Source organism: Microcebus murinus, chromosome 9 (assembly GCF_040939455.1).
Source record: "Microcebus murinus isolate Inina chromosome 9, M.murinus_Inina_mat1.0, whole genome shotgun sequence".
Taxonomy (NCBI): Eukaryota; Metazoa; Chordata; class Mammalia; order Primates; family Cheirogaleidae; genus Microcebus; species Microcebus murinus.
In genome coordinates, this window is record NC_134112.1 from 59,092,854 (window position 1) to 59,116,155 (window position 23,302).

General features: G+C 35.1%; 1 protein-coding gene across 1 annotated transcript in view; it reads right to left on the reverse strand.

Moving 5' to 3' along the window:
- RSBN1L (round spermatid basic protein 1 like) overlaps nucleotides 1-23,302 on the reverse strand; it is an 81,447-nt gene that overhangs the window by 36,449 nt on the left and 21,696 nt on the right. The window contains exons 2-3 of the mRNA XM_012747363.3: nucleotides 8,455-8,571; nucleotides 639-1,279 (exon numbers count right to left, since the gene is read on the reverse strand). Of these exons, the coding sequence (XP_012602817.1) occupies nucleotides 639-1,279; nucleotides 8,455-8,571 (758 nt within the window). The remainder of the gene's footprint in view (nucleotides 1-638; nucleotides 1,280-8,454; nucleotides 8,572-23,302) is intronic.

Genomic DNA, 23,302 nt, shown 5'->3' on the forward strand with positions numbered 1-23,302 from the left:
TGTGAGCTAGGCTGACGCCATGGCACTCTAGCCTGGGCAACAGAGTGAGACTTTGTCTCAAAAAAAAGAAAGAACCAATGGACTTAATTCTGTCTCTGCTTTCTAGACTAAAGTATATTCTACACCACAGAGAAGGGTAGGAAACGGAAATTAGTTCAATATATGTACTTTCCTCACACAATTATACAATAACTGATGATTTCTTTGTACTACAATATATGTAAAAGCTAACATTTATTCAGTATCTGCTATGTGAGAAACCCAGTGCTAAGTAAGTACTTTTAAGGCATTATAAAACTACAAGGCAATTTTAGGTGACTTTCAGGAAAGAAAACTGTTTTAAGGACTGGAAAATACATGACTAAAATCATTTCATTAGGTCCAAAAGATAAAGCCTTGCAAAAAAGGACAATAGAATCTTATTTCATTAATTATCTTTAAGAAAACAACAGATAAATAGAAACTGAAATTTAAACTCTGACATTCACATCAAGAAAGTAATTTAATACTTCCAAATGTTTTCATTATACTCTTACCTTTTAATTTCGAACAGATAGCAGAATTAGGAAAAAAGAACAGAAACTTGTCTAAAATATATAAATAAAAGTTTTTTTAAAAGAAAACTAAAAACCTCTTACCTGAGCATGAAAATTGGACATAGTTGTTGTCTCTATATCTTTCTTTCCCAATATCTCCATTTTCACTGGTGAATTGGGAAAATTAAATGAAAAATAGTCTAAAAAGTCAGGTAAATAAGTAGCTGCCCCATGAACAATACCCATTACATAGAAAGCTGCAGAGTTTTCATTTTCACTGAACACTAGACCCACAAACTCTTCTGCAAACCTCTCCATCTCCATAGGAGACAGGTGGGAGAGTTCATTACTGTAGGCATGGATAACCGATGCACCTCCATTAGGTTGGTGCTCAATATGAATGAGCTGCTTGAATTCCAAAGTGTCCAACCTTTTGAGGTTATTCTGAACTCGTGGCTCCTTTAACGAGACAAATGGAAACTCACTGTTCTCTGGAATTTTGGAATCATAGTGCTTGGTATCCAAATTCTTTCCAATGTAATCCTTTATGTTATCACTTAGGATGCCTTTGGCTTCTTGATCTTCAACATCAGATAACAATCCTGAGCAGATGGTCTGAATAGATTTGCTATACATTTTTGGACGCTTCCGTTTTTCATTCTCTTTGTGTTTCTTTTTCTTTTTCTTCTTTACCTTTTTAATTTGTAAGTCTTCTACATTTGTTTTTGGTTTCTCCTTCCCACCTGTTGGGAAAAATTTTTTTTGAAACTCTATATTTCAATTACTTAAAAAACCATGCTTTACAAATTGTTTTGTAATAAATAAAACGTTTATTTCTAAAACTTCCAAAAATTTACCCAGAATTAATTTTATATTTGTGACTATTTTTGCAAAGTACTGATAATGAAAATTTAGTCGGTCTCTCTCATTCACTCTACACACATTACATACACATACACACATACATACACAGATGAAGACTTATGACAAAATTACACCTATGGTGTGTGCTACCATTCTGACATGCAGTAGAGGCTCAATCAGTGTTTATTGAAGTAAAGAGATGAATGTTTTAGAAAGCATAATCTTCAAATTTTAAAAGCAGAAATTCAGAAATGGATAGTTGAACAAAGGTCAATATCAACAATGCCCTCTAGATGTTTCCCATTGATATACATTATCAATTTTACTTTACCCTAGGTCTTAAAAATTGCATCTAAGTGTAAAGGAGATTTAAAAATCATAAAAGAAGAAAAATACTTGTATGGTATAACAGCAACAAACATAGTAATTCCTTAGCTTTTTACCAAATTGCCTCCTTAAAAATTACTCTTACATCTAAAATGGTCTATTTTAGGTCCACCACAGTTTATAAAATTCCCAGTGAAGACTCAGCAAGGTACTGTAAAGGAGATGACAAAATCAGAATCATCTCTTATGTCCTAAGCTCAAATGATACCCATGTACTGGTAAAGAGATGAATAAAAAGGTAAAAGACATGGGGCATTATATACTTGTATATTAAAGAGCTTTTGTGAAAAAGGCAAGTAGATTCTGGGCTCAGAAATTAGAAATCCAAAAAGTAAAAGATTAATCCACAGAAGCTACACAGGTATAAAATCTAAGTGTACATATAAGTACTTAACATAATCACAATTATATTCATTTCTATATAAGAAAAATTCAAAGAGTAGACATCCTCAGAAGATAACTGGTTAAAAGCCACTGAGCTAAGTTGAGAAAAGAAGGCATTCATTGTTTCCACCTATTATTTCAGTTTCACAGATAACCTGCCATGAATGAAATTCTCCCAACCAGTTTCTTTTCATCTTTTTCTTTCTTTCTTTCTTTCTTTTTTTTTTTTTTTTGGATAAAGAGTCTCATTGTGTTGCTGGGGCAAGAGTGCAGTAGTGTCACTATAGTTCACAGCAACCTGGAACTCCTGGGCTCGAGCAATCCTCCTGTCTCAGCCTCCCAAGTAGCTGGGAGTACAGGTGAACACTACCATGCCTGGCTACTTTTTTTTATTTTTGTAGAGATGGGTCTCACTATTGCCCAGGCTGGTCTCGAACTCCTGAGCTAAAGCGATCCTCCTGCATCAGCCTCCCGAAGTGCTAGTATTATAGGGCATGAGCCACTGTGCCCAGCCCCAGCAACCTTCTTTCCCTAAATTTTTCCAACTTCACATATCTTTTATTCCTTTCTGTTTCCAGTGAGGGAGATGTTCTATTTTCAAAAATAAACCCCTCCCACCAAAACTAAAAACCCTTGCTGAATAGTCTTCTCTTGACCACTAAACTTCTCATAAAGAATCATCTATGCCCAGTGCCTTTCCTAAATTTATTACCTTATCATTCTTATTGCTTAAATTCTGGTTATATTTTCAGTGTACTCAAATATGCTTTCCCAGAATGTTGAAATATCAAACCCAATGATATTTTCTCAAATCATTCTTCCTGATCTTTCCAAGATTTGACAGAACTATCCAGCTCATCCTTGATTACTTTTGACTTCCTTGGTAAAAAACTTAGTTTTTGGTCTAACAGCCATATAACTGTCTCTCATCCTGAATGCTGAAGCTGTATTTTTCTTTCTATAAATGTTTATATATTGTTCTGATCATATTCATCTCTTGCCTAAACTGCTTTCAGGGGCTCTCAATGCCTACTTAATAAAGTATAATCTCTTCAGTCTGGAATCCAAAGACAGTACCCTCAAGTATCTCAAGCTCTAGTCAAACTACACTATACTTACAATTTCTTTTAAAATATATCTAGCTCTATCTTACCTTTCTACTACTAGCAAACACATTTCCTCTCTCTAGAACACCCTTTCCTTGCTCAGTACTTACCATTGAACTCTTTCCTAATAATTCTTTAACAACTATTATGTCATTTCTTTCAAAAATCACTTCACTCCTAATTCATAAAAATTGTTTGTTTCATTCATAGGATACCTCCATATAACATATGTCCTTCAGAATACTATATGAGTGAAACAAATAATTTTTATATTGAGTCAGAATGAAATGATAATTCTTCTATTACAGTATCCCTCACAATATTAATATATTGCTACACATAACACTTAATGAAACTGTAAATGAAAATAATCTGTCTTACCAACATACTTCCCTGAAGTTTACAGTTTTTTCCCTTGCCTGCCTTTCAGTCAAGTTTTTCCACATATGAATACCACTAAATTGTATCCCTGAAAACAACAAAAATTATCTCAAAGTGACAGCAATTCTATAAAAGTAAAATTTAATGTTAATAAATTAGTATTTGTAAAAATTCATAGAAGCAACAATGCCTAAGTGTGCAATGAAGACCAAATTAGTATCATCATGAAAAGCAAAACTAGAAAACTGTTGACATTATTCGTTGCATAGGTTTATAAAGTCATAAAAGGCAAAAGTGTTAATTCTCTAAAGAGTCTATCTGTAAGTAGTTAAGAAATGTATTTGAATAATGTTAACCAATTCATACTGGTTGCCTAGGTATGAACTATCAAAACATCAGATTCAGGTTACTATCTTAAGAACAAAATTAATAACAAGAAAGTAAAACTGTGGACTAACCAAATGAAAGATGAAAGAGGATAATATATGTAAGCAAAATTTTAAAAAAATCAAGAAAAAAAATAATTGTGAAATAAAAAAGAGAATTTTAAGAAATTTAAAGGGCACAGGTGTCAATAATAGCATTCCTAAACCCTATAACTGAACATACATGTAAAACTGTGGAAATTAAATTGTGTGATTGTTTGCCAAAATAAACAAAATTTCTAAATAGATAACATACTTGAGACTGCTATCCTTAGAAAGGCCTGCTTGTGAGGTTGGCCCTTAGCTGGAATCTGGGAACTTGTATTTTGGGAGGTTTTCCACCGTTCCCTGGTAAGAGTGGTTCACTGTACCTAAATGGTTTGTACAAACAATATGGTTTATGCTGAAAAGTTGTTTTACTTCTGGGAGTCTGGAATTTTGGATTGTGCTAGGCAGACAGTGCTTATGTAAACAATGCCCAGTAAAAACTCTGGGCACTGAGTCTCTAATGCGCTTTCCTAGCAGACAACATTTCACTTGTCACAATTCACCACTCCAAGAATTTAGTGCATCCTGTATGACACCACTGAAAAGGACTCTTGGAAACACATACCTGGTGTCTTCCAGACATTGACCCATGTGCTTTTTTCCTTTGCTGATTTTACTTTGTATTGCTTCACTACAATAAATAATAGCCATGAGTACAACTACATGCTGAGTCCTATGAGTCCCTCTAGCAAATCATGAAACCTGAGAGTAGTCTTGAGAATCTCTAATAGACACAGTTAAAATGCATTCTTTACATTAAACCAAACTGATTTTAAGAGCTTTATATAATCTCTAACTCGTTTCTTGTCTCTATATATGAAATGCAGTAGATGTATGCGGAGAAAATTTTTAAATACTTTAAGGAAATAAGACCATTTTGAATATCAATTTTCTTCTCTTATACAAACTAGAATTTAAAGTACATATTAAATATATAATTCTGCAACAGAACCCAATAAAGGATCCTGGTAAGTACCTGTAATAGAAAGAATAGAATTCTTTCTGTAACAGAGAGAATAGAATTGCTATCTAAGTAATCTGTACCATCAAGAAATATAAGATTATGTATAAAATAAAAGTATATGGTTGACAGGGGACTCTCCCTCCTCCAAGCCACAGACACATTCACACAGTGGATCACAGACATATGTAGTGGGCCACACACACCCAGAGCACTCTAGATACACACATGCACAAAGAGCCAAAGCCAAAGAGAGAAAACACAAGACTGGGAGTGAAAGAATCAGAAACAGAGAGAGATGCAGACACATATATATACCCAGAGAGAAAAAGACACAGAGACAGAAAGAATCATACACAGAAATAGATACAAAGACAGCCTGTGTTGTCTATGGCTAATTTTTTTATATACACACATATACAGAAAACCTTTTAAATCACAAATTCACTGGCATTAATTTCTACCACTATCCTTGGCATACTTTTTGTATTAAGAAGTGAAAAATAAAAGTTATGGAGAATAACTGAATCTGATTTCATATCTGATATGGAATTAATATATATGTATATAAATCCACTATCGTACATAGAAAAAAGGTAGTAACTGGCTTACTATTTTTATCCTTTGGTCTTTGAGGAATGACTTTGCTTTTTTCACACTGCGATGTTATCACTCTTCCTGCCATGATTTACCTACCTGTGACCTTAAATACACTAGAAATAACCTTGGAAACTAGCTTCTTTTAATCCTCATTCCACCTGCTCACCAGCAAACTTCTGTAATATGTTATAACAATAACATATTTAAAAATACTATAAACATAACATGTTTGTTCTTGTAATATATTAATAAGCAAAATAAAAATGGCTTGAACATACACTTATGCTCAGGAATGCAAGTGGTGAACTTCAGTATAAAAGGATGAGACCTACTAAATAAGCTTATGTTTCAAACTTACTTATTCCTTTAAGCTATTTTTTTAAAGGGCAAATAATCCAATTTTATCATTAAAAAATATTTATAAGATTCTTACACTAATAAAAACCTTACATGCATAGAATTGTGTATATTAACTCTTGTCATATAAAAACTTGACACAATCTTTAAGAAAAACCTGGAGAAAATGAAACTGGTGAGGAACAGAGTTAGCATCTATCTCAGATTTTCAAATGCCATCATCAAACTATCAATGCCTGTGTATTCAACAGCTTGCAACATTAGAATTATCAGAAGAAAAAATTATAAGGAAAGAATAAAAGTTGGAGGCCATAAAGTAAAAGGCGGCACACAGTAGTAAATAAAAGTATAACACAACATCAAATTGAATCTGTTGTTGCTCCAGGACATCAATAACAAAGGAGGCCTTTCCCTGACCAGAGGCTCACTTGAGAAATGGCCACACATGCTGAGCAAATTGTTTCGGCTGGATAATAATAGCTAACACTCACTGCTTTCTACCCGACAGGCACTGTTTTCTAAACGAATCATGTTTTTATTCACTTAGTGACTTATATAATACATGCAGAGGAGAGAACACAGTTTGGTTTTGTTGCTATTTAATCACAAAAATTAATCTTTCATACGTATTTACAAAAAAGATTCATGCCAACTTATTATCTATGAGCCAGATACTAAGCATTTACCCTATACTTTCTTGCATATAATCTTCACAACAGTGTGTGGCAGCAATTTTTACTTACCTTCATTGTAAATATATCTTCCCCTAAATTTTTCCATGGTCATCCCAGAAGTCACAAATTCATTTTCGAGTCTACTTCATTCTTTTTCTTATCGTCATTAGTTTCAGTTTAACTCAGTTCAAAATATCTCCTAAATTTATGTCTACTTCAAAGTCAAGGTTGATATTGTATATTCTTAGAAAAACCTCCATTTTTAGGCTATTTTAAATTTTATTTGCATGTATAATCTCTATATTTGCATAATTTACACTGTTAGGAATCTAGCAATCAACAGAGAACATACAAGCTTTTTATAAGTATTTCTAAGACAGGTTCTTTCTCAAGTGACAGAAATTTACATCACTGTACATTCAAATAGATAAGAAAATAACTATTTGACTAAATCAGTAAAAAAATGACTATTTGACTCAACTAAGTAAACAAAATCATTAATCATGAGCAGCTGTATAGAACTGGTATGGTTAGACTCAATTCTTGCCTCAAAGGCTTACAATCTAATTAGACAACACAGACAAAACACACTGGAAAAAGGAACAGAACAAAAGGATCATGACCATTAACTAAGCAGCCATCAACTTAAAACGTAAGTTCTAAAATGTTTGTTCAAGGTTAAAAGAATATCATAGAAAACAGAGTTCTAACATGTAGAAAATAGAGTTTATATAAGGTGGCACCAAAGAACATGTGGAAACATGACAAAGAATGAAATGAAAACATGGAGTTTAATTACTCTTTTTAACTTAAATAATATAAATTAACCAGTTATTCTGTTGCACATGCAGTGCTGTGGCCTTTTCTCCCTTATGCAGATATAAAGACTTATCAACATATAAATTCAATATAAAATTAATCAAGATCAATATATTCTAATTAGCAACTGGCAATTTGATAGGACAGCTAATGAATTTGCTAGCTGTCTAGCAACCAAATGCTATTGATTCTTCTTACCTTGTTGAGTGAATTTAAGACTGTCTTTACTTCTATTCTACCATAGATTCACTCTAAAAAGTTCAAATTTATTAACAGTTTCTGTATTATACTTATCATCCAACCACCTACCCCCAAAATTCTTCTCTCCACCGCACTCCCATGTATATAAAACAGCAATTGAATGTAATTTTAATAATAGAGAAAAATAGGAAACAAACAGAGGATATTTCTTAAACATGCAAGAAACATAACTCTTCTGATTTAGCTTACAATAAAATGTTCCCTCTAAATCCTACACTACAACATGGTGACTACACAGTCAAATGTTTGTCAAAAGATCAATTCTTTCACCATCCCTATCATGCTAAAAATTGCTTCAGTAATTTTTCTTAATTTCTTCCTTTTGTTTTAGAATATTTAAATATGGATAAAGACTAGTAATACATAGATACTTAATACATAGATAACTTATTTTAAAATAATTTAAGAAATCTAATAACTTAATGAAGTTTAACCTTCATAACTGTTTAATGACTCACTAAATAAATACACTAAAGATTTTACTATACAGAGTAGAACTCCCCACTATTACATTTACTTTCTATTTCCTCATCATTAATATATACTCTGCAAAATTCAACACCAAATAACATTTCTTATTGTATTCATTTAGCCAATAAGTATACTTAATAGTATAATAAAGGAAAACTAAAATTACTGAATAAAACTTACTTTTTAGCAAAATTTTTACTTCTCCATTCTCTTTCTTGATCTCATTCATTACTTTATGTTTCTTTTTTTCTCTCTCTTTTTCTTTGTCTCTTTCTTTAATTTTGTCTTTGATTTTATCTGAAAGATAAAATAAAGCAAATGTTTAAAACCATTATAATTTTATTTTTCTCCATAAACTATAGTTTAATTTCTAGAATTACAATATACAAAGGAAATGAGAATGAGAAATATGACTTTTTTTCTTCCTCTCAGGTTTTAGGAAATTTCTAAATTTCCTTTTTTATTAAACATGAAATACATGCCAAAATTTATCATTATGCATTTCATTCTAATGATTATTTTTCACTTACTTCATGTTAACCTAAATATTAGATTTATTTTAATTCATTTAAAATAACTGGCTAATTTTAACTGAAGACAAACCTTCAGTTTGGAAAAGTGCTAGCTTTGAAATTGGGCATATCTAAATTAGTAACATAACATCAAAAAAAATTACTCAATCTCAGTTTCCTAATCTGTAAAATGATAGTTGATACCTACCTCATAAGGTTACTATAAGGATTAAATGAAAACGAATATAAAATGACTATGCAGAGCCTAGCATATATAAAACTAGATGTTAATTCCCTTATTCTTGCACCTTTTAAAAAGAATATGACTAATCTGATTAGTTGGTGATATTGTAATTATTAAAATAAAGGGAGTAAGAACTCTAGAAATCACATTTAAAAATTCAAGCTTTAGGCCGGGCGCTGTGGCTCACGCCTGTAATCCTAGCTCTTGGGAGGCCGAGGCGGGCGGATTGCTCAAGGTCAGGAGTTCAAAACCAGCCTGAGCAAGAGCGAGACCCCGTCTCTACTATAAATAGAAAGAAATTAATTGGCCAACTGATATATATATAAAAAAAATTAGCCGGGCATGGTGGCGCGTGCCTGTAGTCCCAGCTACTCGGGAGGCTGAGGCAGGAGGATCGCTTGAGCCCAGAAGTTTGAGGTTGCTGTGAGCTAGGCTACGCCACGGCACTCACTCTAGCCTGGGCAACAAAGTGAGACTCTGTCTCAAAAAAAAAAAAAAAAAAAAAAATTCAAGCTTTGAGCTTATATATTTGATATCCCATTTCTTATTTGTTCAATCAACTTCTCATGCACCCAGAAAAAGACAAGATATAGAGGAGAATGAAAGTTCTTGCCCTCAAAAAACGTATGATTTAACAAAGCCATGACAGAAGCGTACAAAAACTGTAAAATATCCTGGAATATAATAGAGATTATATAGTGTATATGCATACTGCATAATCTCTTAAAGAGTCCTCCCTACTTTCTTTTCTATAAATACTAATCCAAACCTAATCACCTAAAGATTAGATTACTATCTAGATCAGCACTGCCCAATATAATGCTAGACAAAAACATAAAAAGAAACAGGTGAAATAATTTTAATACACATTTTATTTAACTCAATATATTCAAAACATTATTTCAACATGGAACTAATATTAAAAAAATTATTGAGATATTTTATATTCATTTTTTCATAAGATTTCAAAATCCAGAGTATATTTTACATTTACGACATCTCAATTCAAACTAGCTCCACTTTAAGTGTTCAACAGCCACATAAAACTAGTGACTACCATATTAAATAGCACATATTTTTAAAAAATTCAATCTATGACTAATAAACCTATTTTTAAACTTCAATAATGATTTAAAAATACAAATTAAAAGACATTATTTTCACCTATAAAGCTGACAAGTGCTTTTTTTAAAGTGATAACACTTCAACCTGATGAGAGGACAGTTGATGATACAGCAAACAAAAACAGGGATTCACTGAGTCAATAAATATGCAATCTTGAGTTTAAGAAAAAGGTTAAAGATAGCAACGGTGACGAATAAGCTAGATCTTTGTGTTCGCATATAACTTAAATTCTGCAGAGTATCCCAAAAGTCACCATACAGGGAAAATGGGAAATTGTAGCTAAATGTACCTTTATTTACAAAATATTCATTACAAAATTTTACAAAACTTTTCCTTTGTATGGAGTCTACTGTGTGCTGACTTTTGGGACACTCTGTAGAACCGATCCGACCGTCCTCACATTTCTGAGTAGTTTGCTGGTCTTGCTTCCTGATGTTTAAAGTCCTTGAAATCCTCTCAAAGGCTGCCATCTAGCTATATACTCCAAATTGCTGGAGCTTAGAAACATAGGTAGGTTAGTATTTCCTAAGAAACCAAACATTTTCTTAAAACTGAACTATTTATCATTTAAAATTACAACTGAAGAAAAAAGGTATCTGAAATATCTCCATATTTCTTTTCCAATCATCCATGTTAATCTTATATATATAAAAGTCTAGACTTCTAGATCTTTTAGCAAGGATAGGATTATGATGGAAAATAGTACCCTGGCATCATTGCTTACTGTAATACATTTCCTAAGAAGACTGTGGTTCAGTTTTTATTCATTTCTTTTGTGACCAAGAAATGTATTATAGTTTTATCCTTCATAATCTAATCTGTTTCAAAACATTTCTAACTCATCTTCTCATTGTAATTCTCAGAGTAAAAGTAGAAATTCTGCCACCATAAGAACAAGAAACTGTTTCAAAGGCAAATTTAACTAAGGGCTACAAGTTCTATATGAAAGTGAACAGAGGAATCATGACACTGTGGTATTGGCAAAAGGAATAGACAAATAGATCAACAGAAGAAAATAGAGTACAGAAATATACCAAATTAAATATAATCAAGTTATCATTTAACAAAAGAGTAAAGGAAATACGACAGAGAAAAGACATTCTTCAACAAATGGTGCTGAAAAAACTAGACATCTATATGCCTAAAAGGAAAGAGAATTAAATCTAATCCAGGGCTCATGGCTGTAGGCCTAGCTACTTGGAAGCTGAGGCAGAAAGATCTCTTGACACCAGAAGTTTCAGACTAGGATAGGCAACACAGCAAGATACCAACTCTTAAAAAAAAAGAAGAAGAATCTAGACACAGAGCTTACACCTTAGACAAAAATTAACCCCAAATGGGTCACATTCCTCAATGTAAAATACAAACTCATAGAAGATAACATAACAAAATCTAGATGATCTAGGGTTTAGCAATGACACTTTAGATCCAGCACCAAACACACAACACATGAAAGAAAGAACTGATAAGATGGATTTCATTAAAACTGAAAATTTCTGTTTTCCAAAAGATATCATCAAGAGAATAAAAAAAGAAGCTAAAAATTGAGAGAAAATATTTGTGAAATACATATCTGATAATGGACTATTTATTATCCGGCCAGGCGTGGTGGCTCACACCTGTAATCCTAGCACTCTGGGAGGACGAGGCAGGTGGATTGCTCAAGGTCAGGAATTCGAAACCAGCCTGAGCAAGAGCGAGACCCCTGTCTCTACTATAAAGAAATTAATTGGACAACTAATATATATAGAAAAAATTAGCCGGGCATGGTGGTGCATGCCTGTAGTCCCAGCTACTTGGGAGGCTGAGGCAGCAGGATTGCTTGAGCCCAGGAGTTTGAGGTTGCTGTGAGCTAGGCGGACGCCACGGCACTCACTCTAGCCTGGGCAACAAAGTGAGACTCTGCCTCAAAAAAAATAAAATAAAATAAAGGGACTATTATCCAAAATAAAGAATTCTTAAAGCCCAGCAATACGAAAACGAACAACCTGAATAAAAAAACGAAACAAACATGCCTGTAATCCCTGCACTTTGGGAGACTAAGGCAGGAGGATCATTGCCTAGGAGTTCAAGACTAGCCTGGGCAACAAACACCACACGGAAGAATATTACAATCAACAACATACCAGTTGATTCTTATTATAATTACCATTTTTGAAAACCAGTTCTTAGTAATAAAATCATTTGTTTCATCTGGTTATAATAAAACCAGATGACATTTGTTTCTATTTTTTGTAGAGACTGGGTCTTCCTCTTGCTCAAGCTGATCTTGAACTCCTGACCAAAAGTGATCCTCCCACCTCAGCCTGCCGGATTGCTAGGCAGTCTCTGCCAGTATCAAAATCATGAGGGCTCCTGGGGTGAGTCAGTAGTGGACACCGCCTTCACTTCTAATCTGACCTCGCCTTCAGGCCCCTTGAGGCCTCAGAGAAATTCTTGCTCACCACCTCCCTCCAACTGTAGCCATACAGATCTACAATGAGGGCAGAGAACTAGATTCAAGAAGGCCAGTGACTCCCACGTGGAATAAGTAAAAAGAATTCCACAAAACTGGCTGGGTGCAATGGCTCACACCTAGCAATCTGGCAGGCTGAGGTGGGAGGATCACTTTTGGTCAGGAGTTCAAGATCAGCTTGAGCAAGAGGAAGACTCAGTCTCTACAAAAAATAGAAACAAATTAGCCAAGCTTTGCAGCGTGCATCTATAGGCTACTCAGGATACCGAGGTAGGAGGACTGCTTTAGTCCAGGAGTTTGAGGTTGCAAGTGAGCTATGATGACGCCATCGCACTCTAGCTAGGGCAACAGAGTTAGACTGTTTCTCAAAAACAAACAAACAAACAAACAAAAGAATTCCACAAAACATAACAGAGGCTGCAAAACAGCTAAAGACAAAGAGGAGACTATAAAAGGAGTCAAAAGAAAAACTGACTTCTCAATAGCCAAAATATAAGGCAAGCCAACAGAATATTTCTATGTGCTAAAAAATAATAAATAAGGAAAGTGATGTCACAAAGAGTAGACACCATCTGGCTTCACTAGCCCTCACAGAAAACCAAAAACAAATATCCAGCACCAATATCCACTCAAACCTGAGGCAGAGAGAAGTGAAAAATTCTGAGCAGATAGTCAAAGAAATGGACTTCTATATTCACGACACACCCCCTTCCCCCTTCGTCTCCCAGGCACCAGGCAGAAAGCTCACCCAGGAGACAAAGTTTTTACAGTGAAAAAAGTGAGACTGAGGCAAACACCCAGCTTCTCCACCATCTTGAGTTTCCTTGTTGGAAAACCATTCCCCATCACATCCCATTAGAAGCATTACAAGTGCCTATAGCAGGCGTCTTCAAACTACGGCCCACAGGCTACATGTGGGTATTTTTGCCTGTTTGTTTTTTTACTTCAAAATAAGATACGTGCAGTGTGCATAGGAATTTGTTCGTAGTTTTTTTAAACTATAGTCCAGCCCTCCAACGGTCTGAGGGACAGTGAACTGGCCCCCTGTTTAAAAAGTTTGAGGACCCCTGGCCTATAGGGAGAAAAACCCTTGAGAGCAGCTGGAGACAAAAAAGGGAGGCAGGACTAGAAACTCCAGCCCAGGAATCTCTGTTCTTTATCTCATCCAAAGGAGTCACCAAATCAGAGTGGCTGTTCAGCAGCAGCACACTATAGGAGGCACACACTATGAGTCTTTTAGGCATGGGCTCCCCCAATCTGGAACAGTGCTTAGAACACATGCAAGAGCTGAAGCAGCCCTGGTATTAAGGCACCATCTATTGCCAAAAAGAAAGCAGCAATCTAGGATTAAGGGGATTCAAGGCAACTGTAAAGAACCATTAAGCAAACATACAATAGCAAGACCAAAACAAGTCAGAAAGTGAAGACTAGAATAAATAACTAATCCTTCAATATGAAGCCAGAGACATACGACCACAAAAAATAAGAGTAAGCAGGGAGCAAACACCTTCCCAAACAAAGCAAAGAACTGGTGACTGACCCTAAGGAGGCAGCAGTGTGTAAGCTCTCACATCAAGAATTCAAAATGGCACACAAAGAAGTGATAAAAGTCTGAGATGACTGATACCCCAATTACCCCGATTTGATTAATTCACACTGTATGCCTGTATCAAAAATCATATGTACCCTATAAAGATATACAACTATTATGTACCCATAATAATTAAAAATTTTTAAAAAATTTTAAAGTCAAAATAGCAATTCTAACGAAACTTGGTGAACTCCAAGATAACACAGATAAGCAATTTAGAAATGTAACAAAGAGATTGAAATAATAATTTTAAAAAATCAAGCAGAAATACTAGAACTGAGAAATATTATTTGCTGAACTGAAAAATGTATTAAAGGCAACAGCAGAAAGGATCAAGCAGAAGAATGAATCAGTGAGCTCTAAAAAAAACTGTCTGAAAATACACAAAGGAGAAAAAAGAAAAAAGAATGAAAAGAAACAAAGAATGCCTACAAAATATAGAGCAGCAGTCCCCAACCTATTTGGCACCAGGGACCGGTTTCATGGAAGATAATTTTTCCACCAGTGGCAGGGGTGGCCAAACTCAGGTGGTGATGCAAGTGATGGGAAGCAGCTGTAAAGACAGATGAAGTTTCCCTTGCTCACTGCCACTCACCTCCTGCTGTACACACCCTCCCTTCCTAAATTTCACAGAAGACAATTTTTCTAAAGACAAGCAGGTGGGGCGGCAGAGCTCTGTGGCCACAGAGTTAGGGACTGGCCTTGATGGTGGAACCACAAATCTAGAGAATAGCCTCAAAAAACAAACAAACAAACAAACAAAAAAACTGAGAGTCACTGGTGCTCAAAGAGTAGAGAAAGAGCCACAGGGTAAAAAGCTAATTTGAAGAACAAGCAAAAACTTTCCAAACCTAGAGAAAGATACAAATATCCAGATATAGGAAGATTAGAGATCACCAAATTCAATCCAAATAAGACTACTCCATGGCATATAATAATCAAAATCTCAAAGGTCAAGAACAAAGAGAGGATCCAAAAAGCAACAAGAGAAAAGAAGTAAATAAAATAAAATAAAAATAGCTCTAATTAGTCTGCCAACAGAATTCTCAGCAGAAACCACAGAGGTAAGGAGGGAGTGGGACAACAGTTTCAAAGAACTGGGGTGGGGCAGGGGAAGAACTGGCAACCAAGAATATACTATAACCAGCAAATGTTTCCTTCAAACATGAAGGAGAGATAAACTCTTTTCCAGATTAACAAAGCTAAAAAATTCACTACTAGACCCATTTTACAAGAAACACTAAAGGAAGCTTTTCAATATGACAAAAAGAACATTAAAATGCAAAAAGAAAACATCTGAAGATACAAAACTCACTGGTAAAACTAAGCACATAGACAAATTTGGAATACTCTAAGACCATAAATATGGAACATAATCCACTTGTATCTCTAATATGAAGGCTAACAAAGCTAACAAAAATAACTTCAGCAACCTGTTAAAGAGATAGGCAATATTAAAAGATGTACATTGAGGAAAAAATCAAAATATGAAGATGAAGTTGAAGTATACGGTCTTTTAGTATTTTTCTTTTCTTTGTGATCAGTTGTCATCTGTTTAAAATAAATGGTTATGTTTCTTATAAGCCTCATGATAACCACAAAGCAAAAACCTATGATATATGCCACAAATAAAAGGAAACAAATTAAAACATACTACCAGGCAAAATCACTTAACCACAAAGGAATACAGTAAGGAAAGAGAGAGAAAAAAGCCAGAAAAAATGTAAAAAAAAAAAAAAGTAGTAGCAAGTCCTTATCTATCAATAATATTGAATGTAAATGAACTAAACTCTAGAATCAAAAGACAGAGTGATTAGATGGATTTTAAAAAATCAAGACTCAGATATATGCTGCCTACAAGAAACTTGCTATACCTATAAAGACACAGATAGACTGAAAAGTGAAGGAGATGGAAAAAAAATATTTCACACAAATGATGTCCAAGAGGAAAAAAAAAAGCAGGAGTAGCTATACTTACATTATATAAAATAGACATCAAGTCAAAGACTATAAAAGGAGGGAAAAAAAGGTCACTCCATAAAGGGCCAATTTAGCAAGAGGATACAATTGTAAATATATACTCACCCAACACTGAAGGACCCAAATATATAAACAACACATCTAAAGGGAGAGATAGATTAAAATACTATAATATTAAGGAACTTCAACATCCCAATCTCAAAATGGACAGACCATAATAGATAGAAAAATCAACAAAGTTAAACTACACTGTAGACCAAATGGACCTACCTGACATTTACAAAGCATTTCATCCAACCACTGCAGAATAAACATTCTCTTCATATGGACATTCTCCAGGATAGAAGACATGTTATGACACAAAACAAGTCTCAACAAATTCAAAAAGGTTAAAATAATGACCACGATGGAGTAACACCAGAAATCAGTAACAGGTAGAACTTTGGAAACTATCCAAACACATGGAAATTAAAAACCATGTTCCCGAACAATTAATGGGTCAATGAAGAAAGTAAGAAGGAAATTTAAACTTTCTTACAATAAATGAAAATGGAAACACAAAATCTATGGGATGCAGAAAAAAGCAGTACCAAGAGGGATGTTTACACAATAAATGTCTGCCTTAAAAAAGTAGAAAGATTTCAAATAAACAACCTAATGATACACTTCATGGAACTAGAAAAGCAAGAACAGGCTGTTTATAGTAGCTCATGCCTGTAATACAGAAAAATCACTTCAGGCCAGGAATTGGAGACCAGCCTGAGAAAGAGCAAGACCTTGTCCCTGTAAAAAATCGAAAAATTATCCAGGTGTGGTGGCACACACTATAGTCCCAGCTATTTGAAACGCCGAGACAGGCGGATCTCTTGAGCCCAGGAGTTTGAGGTTGCAGTGAGGTATGATGACACTACTGCATTCTAGCTTGAGCAACAGACAGAGACCCTGTCTCACAAAAAAAAAAAAAAAAAGCAAGAACAAACTAAACTCAAAATTACCAGAGGAAAAGAAATAAAAGATCAGAGCAGAAATAAATGAAATTAAGACAAAAAAATTTAAAACATCAACAGAATGAAAAGTTGGTTTTTGAAAAGATAAATAAAATCAACAAATTTCAACAAATCTTTAGCTAGACTATGAAAAAAAGAGAAAAGACTCAAATAAATAAAATCAGAAATGAAAAGGGAAATATAACTGTTGCTACAGAAATACAAAGGTTCATTAAAGACTACTATAAGCAACTACACTGCAACAAACTGGTAAACCTAGAAGAAATGGATAAATTCCTAGACACCTACAATCTACCAAGATTGAACCAGGAAGAAACAAAATCTGAACAGACTAATAATGAGTATAAGAAGATTGAAGCAGTAGCAAAAAGTTTCCCATCAAAGAAAAGCACAGAACCTGATGTCTTCACTGATAAATTCAACCAAACATTTAAAGAGAATATCAATTCTACTCAAAACTGAAGAGGAAGAAATAGTTCCCAACTCATTCTAATAGGCTAGCATTACCTTGATACAAAAACAAAACGAGACAAGGATACAACAAAAAATGAAAACTTTAGGCCAACATCCCACATGAACACAGATGCAAAAATCCTAAACAAAATACTACCAAACCAAATACAACAACACATTAAAAAGACCATTCACCATGATCAAGTAGAATTCATCCCAGAGATGCAAGGATGGCTCAACATACACAAATCAATAAACATGATACATCACATTAACAGAATCAAGGACAAAATGATCACTTCAATAGATGCTGAGAAAGCATTTGACAAAATTTAACATCTCTTTATAATAAAAACTCTCAACAAACTAGGTATAGAAGGAACATACTGTGTTATTCTGCTTGTGTTGCTATAAAAGAATACCTGAAGGTTGGGTAATTTATAAAGAAAAGAGGTTTATTTGGCTCACATTTCTGCAGTGCATACAAGAAGCATGGCTCCAGCATCTACTTTTGGTGAGGGCTTTAGGAAGCTTCTAATCATGACAGAAGGGGAAGAGGAGAAAGCATGTCACATGGTGAGACAGGGAGCGAGAAAGAGAGAAGGAAGATGGCACGTTCTTTTCAACAACCAGCTCTTGCATGAACTGAGTGAGAAGTCATTCATTACCATAGGGAGGGTACCGAGCCAATCTTAAGGGATCTAGTCCCATGATCCAAGCACCTCCCAATAAGCCCCACCTCCAACAAGGTGATCAAATTTCAACATGATGCTGTTAGTATTTTATCATTAAGAATAAAAAAAAAAAAAATTTCAACATGAGATTTGGAGGGAGAAAATACCTAAACTATGTCACATACGTCAAAACAATAGAGGCCATACGTAACAAACCCACAGCTAATATCATACTTAATTGGGGAAGATTGAAAGCCTTTTCTCTAAGAACTAGAACAAGAGAAGGATGTCCACTTTCACCCCTTTTATTCAACATAGTACTGGAAGTCCTAGCCAGAGAAATTAAGCAAGAGAAAGAAATAAAGGACATCCAAATTGTAAAGGAAGAATTCAAATTATCCTTGCTCTTAGACAACATATGATATTTAGAAAAACCTAAAGACTCCACCAAAAACTGTTAGAACATATACGCAAATTCATTAAATTTTTAGGACACAAAATCAACATACAAGTATCAGTAATGTTTCTATACACCAACAACAAACTAACTGAAAAATAAATCAAGAAAGCAATCCCATTTATAATAGCTACAAAAACATAAAATAACTAGGAATAAATTTAATCAAAGAAGTCATAACATCTCTATAAAAGAAACTATAAGACACTAATGAAAAAAAGTGAAGAGGACACAGGAAAATGAAAAAATATCCCAGGCTCACAAATTTAAAGAATTAATACTGTTAAAATGACAATAATACCCAATCTACAGATTCAATGGATTCAATGCAATCTCTATCAAAATACCAATGACATTCTATTTTTTTTTTTTTTGAGACAAAGTCTCACTCTGTTGCCCCAGCTAGAGGGCCGTGGCATCAGCCTAGCTCACAGCAACCTCAAACTCCTGGGCTCAAGCGATCCTCCTGCCCCAGCCTCCCAAGTAGCTGGGACTACAGGCATGCGCCACCATGCCCAGCTAATTTTTTCTATTTTTGGTAGAGATAGGGTCTTGCTCAGGCTGGTCTCGAACTCCTGAGGGCAAGTGATCCTCCCACCTCGGCCTCCCAGAGTGCTAGGATTACAGGCGTGAGACACTGCACCCAGCCAAAATACCAATGACATTCTTCATGGAAATGGAAAAAAGAATCCTAAAATTCCTGTGGAACCACAAAAGCCAAATAGCCAAAGAAATGCTGAGCAAAAACAACAAAGCTGGAAGCATCATACTATGACTTCAAAATACACTATTAATATAAAGCCATAGTAATCAATGGTACTGGCATAAAAACAAGACACAAAGACCAATGAAACAATAGAGAACACAGAAATAAATTCACACATTTACAGCCAACTCATTTTTAACAAAGTCATCAAGAACATACAATGGGCAAAGGATAGTCTCTTCAAGAAATGGTGTTGAGAAAAGTGGATGTCCATATGCAGAAGAATGAAGTTAGCCCCTTATCTCTGACCATACACAAAAATCAAATCAAAATGGATTAAAGACAAATACCTGAAACTACTAGAAGACAACATTGGCAAAACATTTCAAGAATTATTTCATAGATAACAAAAGACAGACACTTTATTTTTTTATGCATTCTAATGACTTTTTTTGACAATCCCTGCAGCAGAATCTAACCACTTTTTTTTTTTTTTTTTTTTTTGAGACAGAGTCTCACTTTGTTGCCCAGGCTAGAGTGAGTGCCATGGCGTCAGCCTAGCTCACAGCAACCTCAAACTCCTGGGCTCGAGCGATCCTTCTGCCTCAGCCTCCCGGGTAGCTGGGACTACAGGCATGCACCACCATGCCCGGCTAATTTTTTATATATATATCAGTTGGCCAATTAATTTCTTTGTATTTATAGTAGAGACGGGGTCTCACTCTTGCTCAGGCTGGTTTTGAACTCCTGACCTTGAGCAATCCGCCCGCCTCGGCCTCCCAAGAGCTAGGATTACAGGCGTGAGCCACAGCGCCCGGCCCTAACCACTTTTTAAAAATATACTACAAGCTAAGCGCAGTGGGTCACGCCTGTAATCCTAGCACTCTGTGAGGCTGAGGCAGGAAGACTGCTTGAGTTCAGTTCAAGACCAGCCTGAGCAATGGCGAGACCCCATCTCTACAAAAAACAGAAAAATTAGCCAGGTGTGGTGGCACATGCTTGTAGTCCCAGCTACACGGGAGGCTACTGCAGGGGATTACTTGAGCCCAGAAGTTTGAGGCTGCAGTGAGCCATGATGATGCCACTGCACTCTACCTAAGGGCAACAGAGTGAAACTGTTTTAAAAAAAAAGAATTGTAGGAAATTATAGGCTGTGTGCAGTGGCTCATGCCTGTAATCCTAGCACTCTGGGAGGCCAAGGCAGGTGGATCGTTTGAGCTCAGGAGTTCAAGACTAGCCTGAGCAAGAACGAGACCCCGTCTCTACCAAAAATAGAAAAAATTAGCCTACCATGGTGGAACATGTCTGTAGTCCCAGCTACTAGGGAGGCTGAGGTAGGAGGATCCCCTGAGCCCAGGAGTTTGAGGTTGCTGTGAGCTAGGCTGATGCCATGGCACTCTAGCCCAAGCAACAGAGTGAGACTCTGTCTCAAAAATAGGGAAATTTGAAACCCTCTCCTCATAATCCCCCCTTTCATATTAAAAAAGAAAAAGGAGAAAAATATACTATATACTTCCCTGCTTTCTAAAATATAAAAAATATAATTGTCATCTCATTATGACAAAAATTTTAATCCATTATCACTCTCATGTTCATGAGCTCAAAAATAGAAAAAATTAACTATTCAAAACTAAAATATAGTGGTTAAGCCTCATTTCATTTTATTGTCTTCACTTTCATCCTTATGTGTAGTTTATTAATCCAGGAAAGAGAGGTAATAGCTCTAACTTTCGGCAGTCACCTACAAACCCATTCTTACGTGTTTGATGCTAAGAAAGTAAGCAGGGTCCGTTAGCATTACACTGTAAAGTCAGCAGGTTCTCTATCGCTATTACAGCTAATTTCACATGGTATTCTAGTTATTTACAAACATATTTGTCTCCTTATCATCTTCATCCCCACCGGTGTAAACTGCCTGAGGGTAGAAAGCCTCTCTTTCCCATAAATGCTCATTCAATGCATGAAACAGACTGTGATAAACTGAAAAATTACTACATTATTTTCTAGAGTACAGCAACGATTTTTTTCTTCTATAAGGTGTTCTGGGTTCAAATTTATTAATCCTTCCTTCTTCCCTCTGCAATGCCACACCAGAAAAAGAAAATTCTTACTCCTTAAAGTCTTCTAGGAATAGTTCCTCAAATTTATTTCCCTTATTAACTGCTCTGCTCATTTCTAACAAAAAGTTTTACAATTTAATGAAACTACTCCTCTATAACATCAGGGATCCAAGATTTTTCTGGGTAAACCTAAATAAAAACAAATAATTTTCTCCAAAAGACAATGGGCTAATTTCCATTTTATGCAGAGTTCTTTTTTGTTTAATTGACAAGTAAAAAATGTATATATTTATGGTGTCTGATACATGTGTGCATTGTGGAATGGCTAAATTAAGCTATTTAACATATGCATTACCTCACATACTTAGTTTTTGTGGGTCAGAATACTTAAAATCTATTCTTAGCAATTTTTAAATATAGAATATATTGTCAAATGTAGTCACCAAGATATAATAGATCTCTTGAACTTATTCTTGCTGTCTCACTGAAATTTTGTGTCCTTTGACCAGCATCTCCCCAGTCCTCCACCTCTAGGAATCACCTTTTACTGTCTGTTTCTAAGAGTTCAACTTTCTTACACTCCACATACAAATAAGATCAAATAAGCATTTGTCCTTCTGTGCCTGGCTTATGTCACTTAAGACAATGTCCTCCACGTTCATCCATGTTTTTGTCAATGACAGGACTTCCTTCTTTTTTAAGTGTGAAAAGTATTCCATTGTGTATATATACACCACATTTTCTTTATCCACTCATCCATTGATGGACTTAGGTTGATTCTGTAACTTGGCTATTACGAATATCGTTGCAATGAACATAGCAGATAACTCTTTGACATAATGATTTCATATCCTTTGGATATACAGCCAGTAGTGAGTTTGCTGGATTATATGGTTTTTATATTTTTAGTTTTTTGAGGAACCTCCAAACTGTTTCCGATAGTGCCTGTACTAATTTACATTCCAATTAACAATGTACAAGGGTTCCCTTTTCTCCACATCCTCACTATCTGTAGAGCTCTTTTTATAAACAGAACTCTTATAATTTTATAAAAAAAAAAAAAAAGAAAACTAGAAAAATTAAATGTTAAAAATAGAAAACACGGCCGGGCGCGGTAGCTCAATAGAAACACGGCCTGGCACTCTGGGAGGCTGAGGCGGGCAGATTGCTCCAGGTCAGGAGTTCGAAACCAGCCTGAGCAAGAGCATGACTCCATCTCTACTATAAATAGAAAGAAATTAATTGGCCAACTAATATATAGAGAAAAAATTAGCCGGGCATGGTGGCGCATGCCTATAGTCCCAGCTACTCGGGAGGCTAAGGCAGGAGGATTGCTTGAGCCCAGGAGTTTGAGGTTGCTGTGAGCTTGGCTGACACCACGGCACTCATTCTAGCCTGGGCAACAAAATGAGACTCTGTTCCCCCCAAAAAATAGAAAACAGTAAAATAGACAAAGGTGCAAAGGACATAAAAGAGCAAGTTTCAAAGAATGTTAATGCAAAATAAACATGAAAGTAAATTCAATCCTATCAGTACTCAAAGAAATACAAATCAAAAGAGTATAAAACCATTTTACACCTATCAATTAACCATTTAAAAAAAAATAAGATTAGCACTGGCAAAGGTGAAGTGAAACAGGCACTTCTACACGATGATAATGAGTATAAATTGAAAGTCTTACAGGAGGGCAATTTAACAATATGTAGAACAAGCATTAATATTGAATGGAATTGTGGACCGAACAATTCCATTGCTAAAACTAAA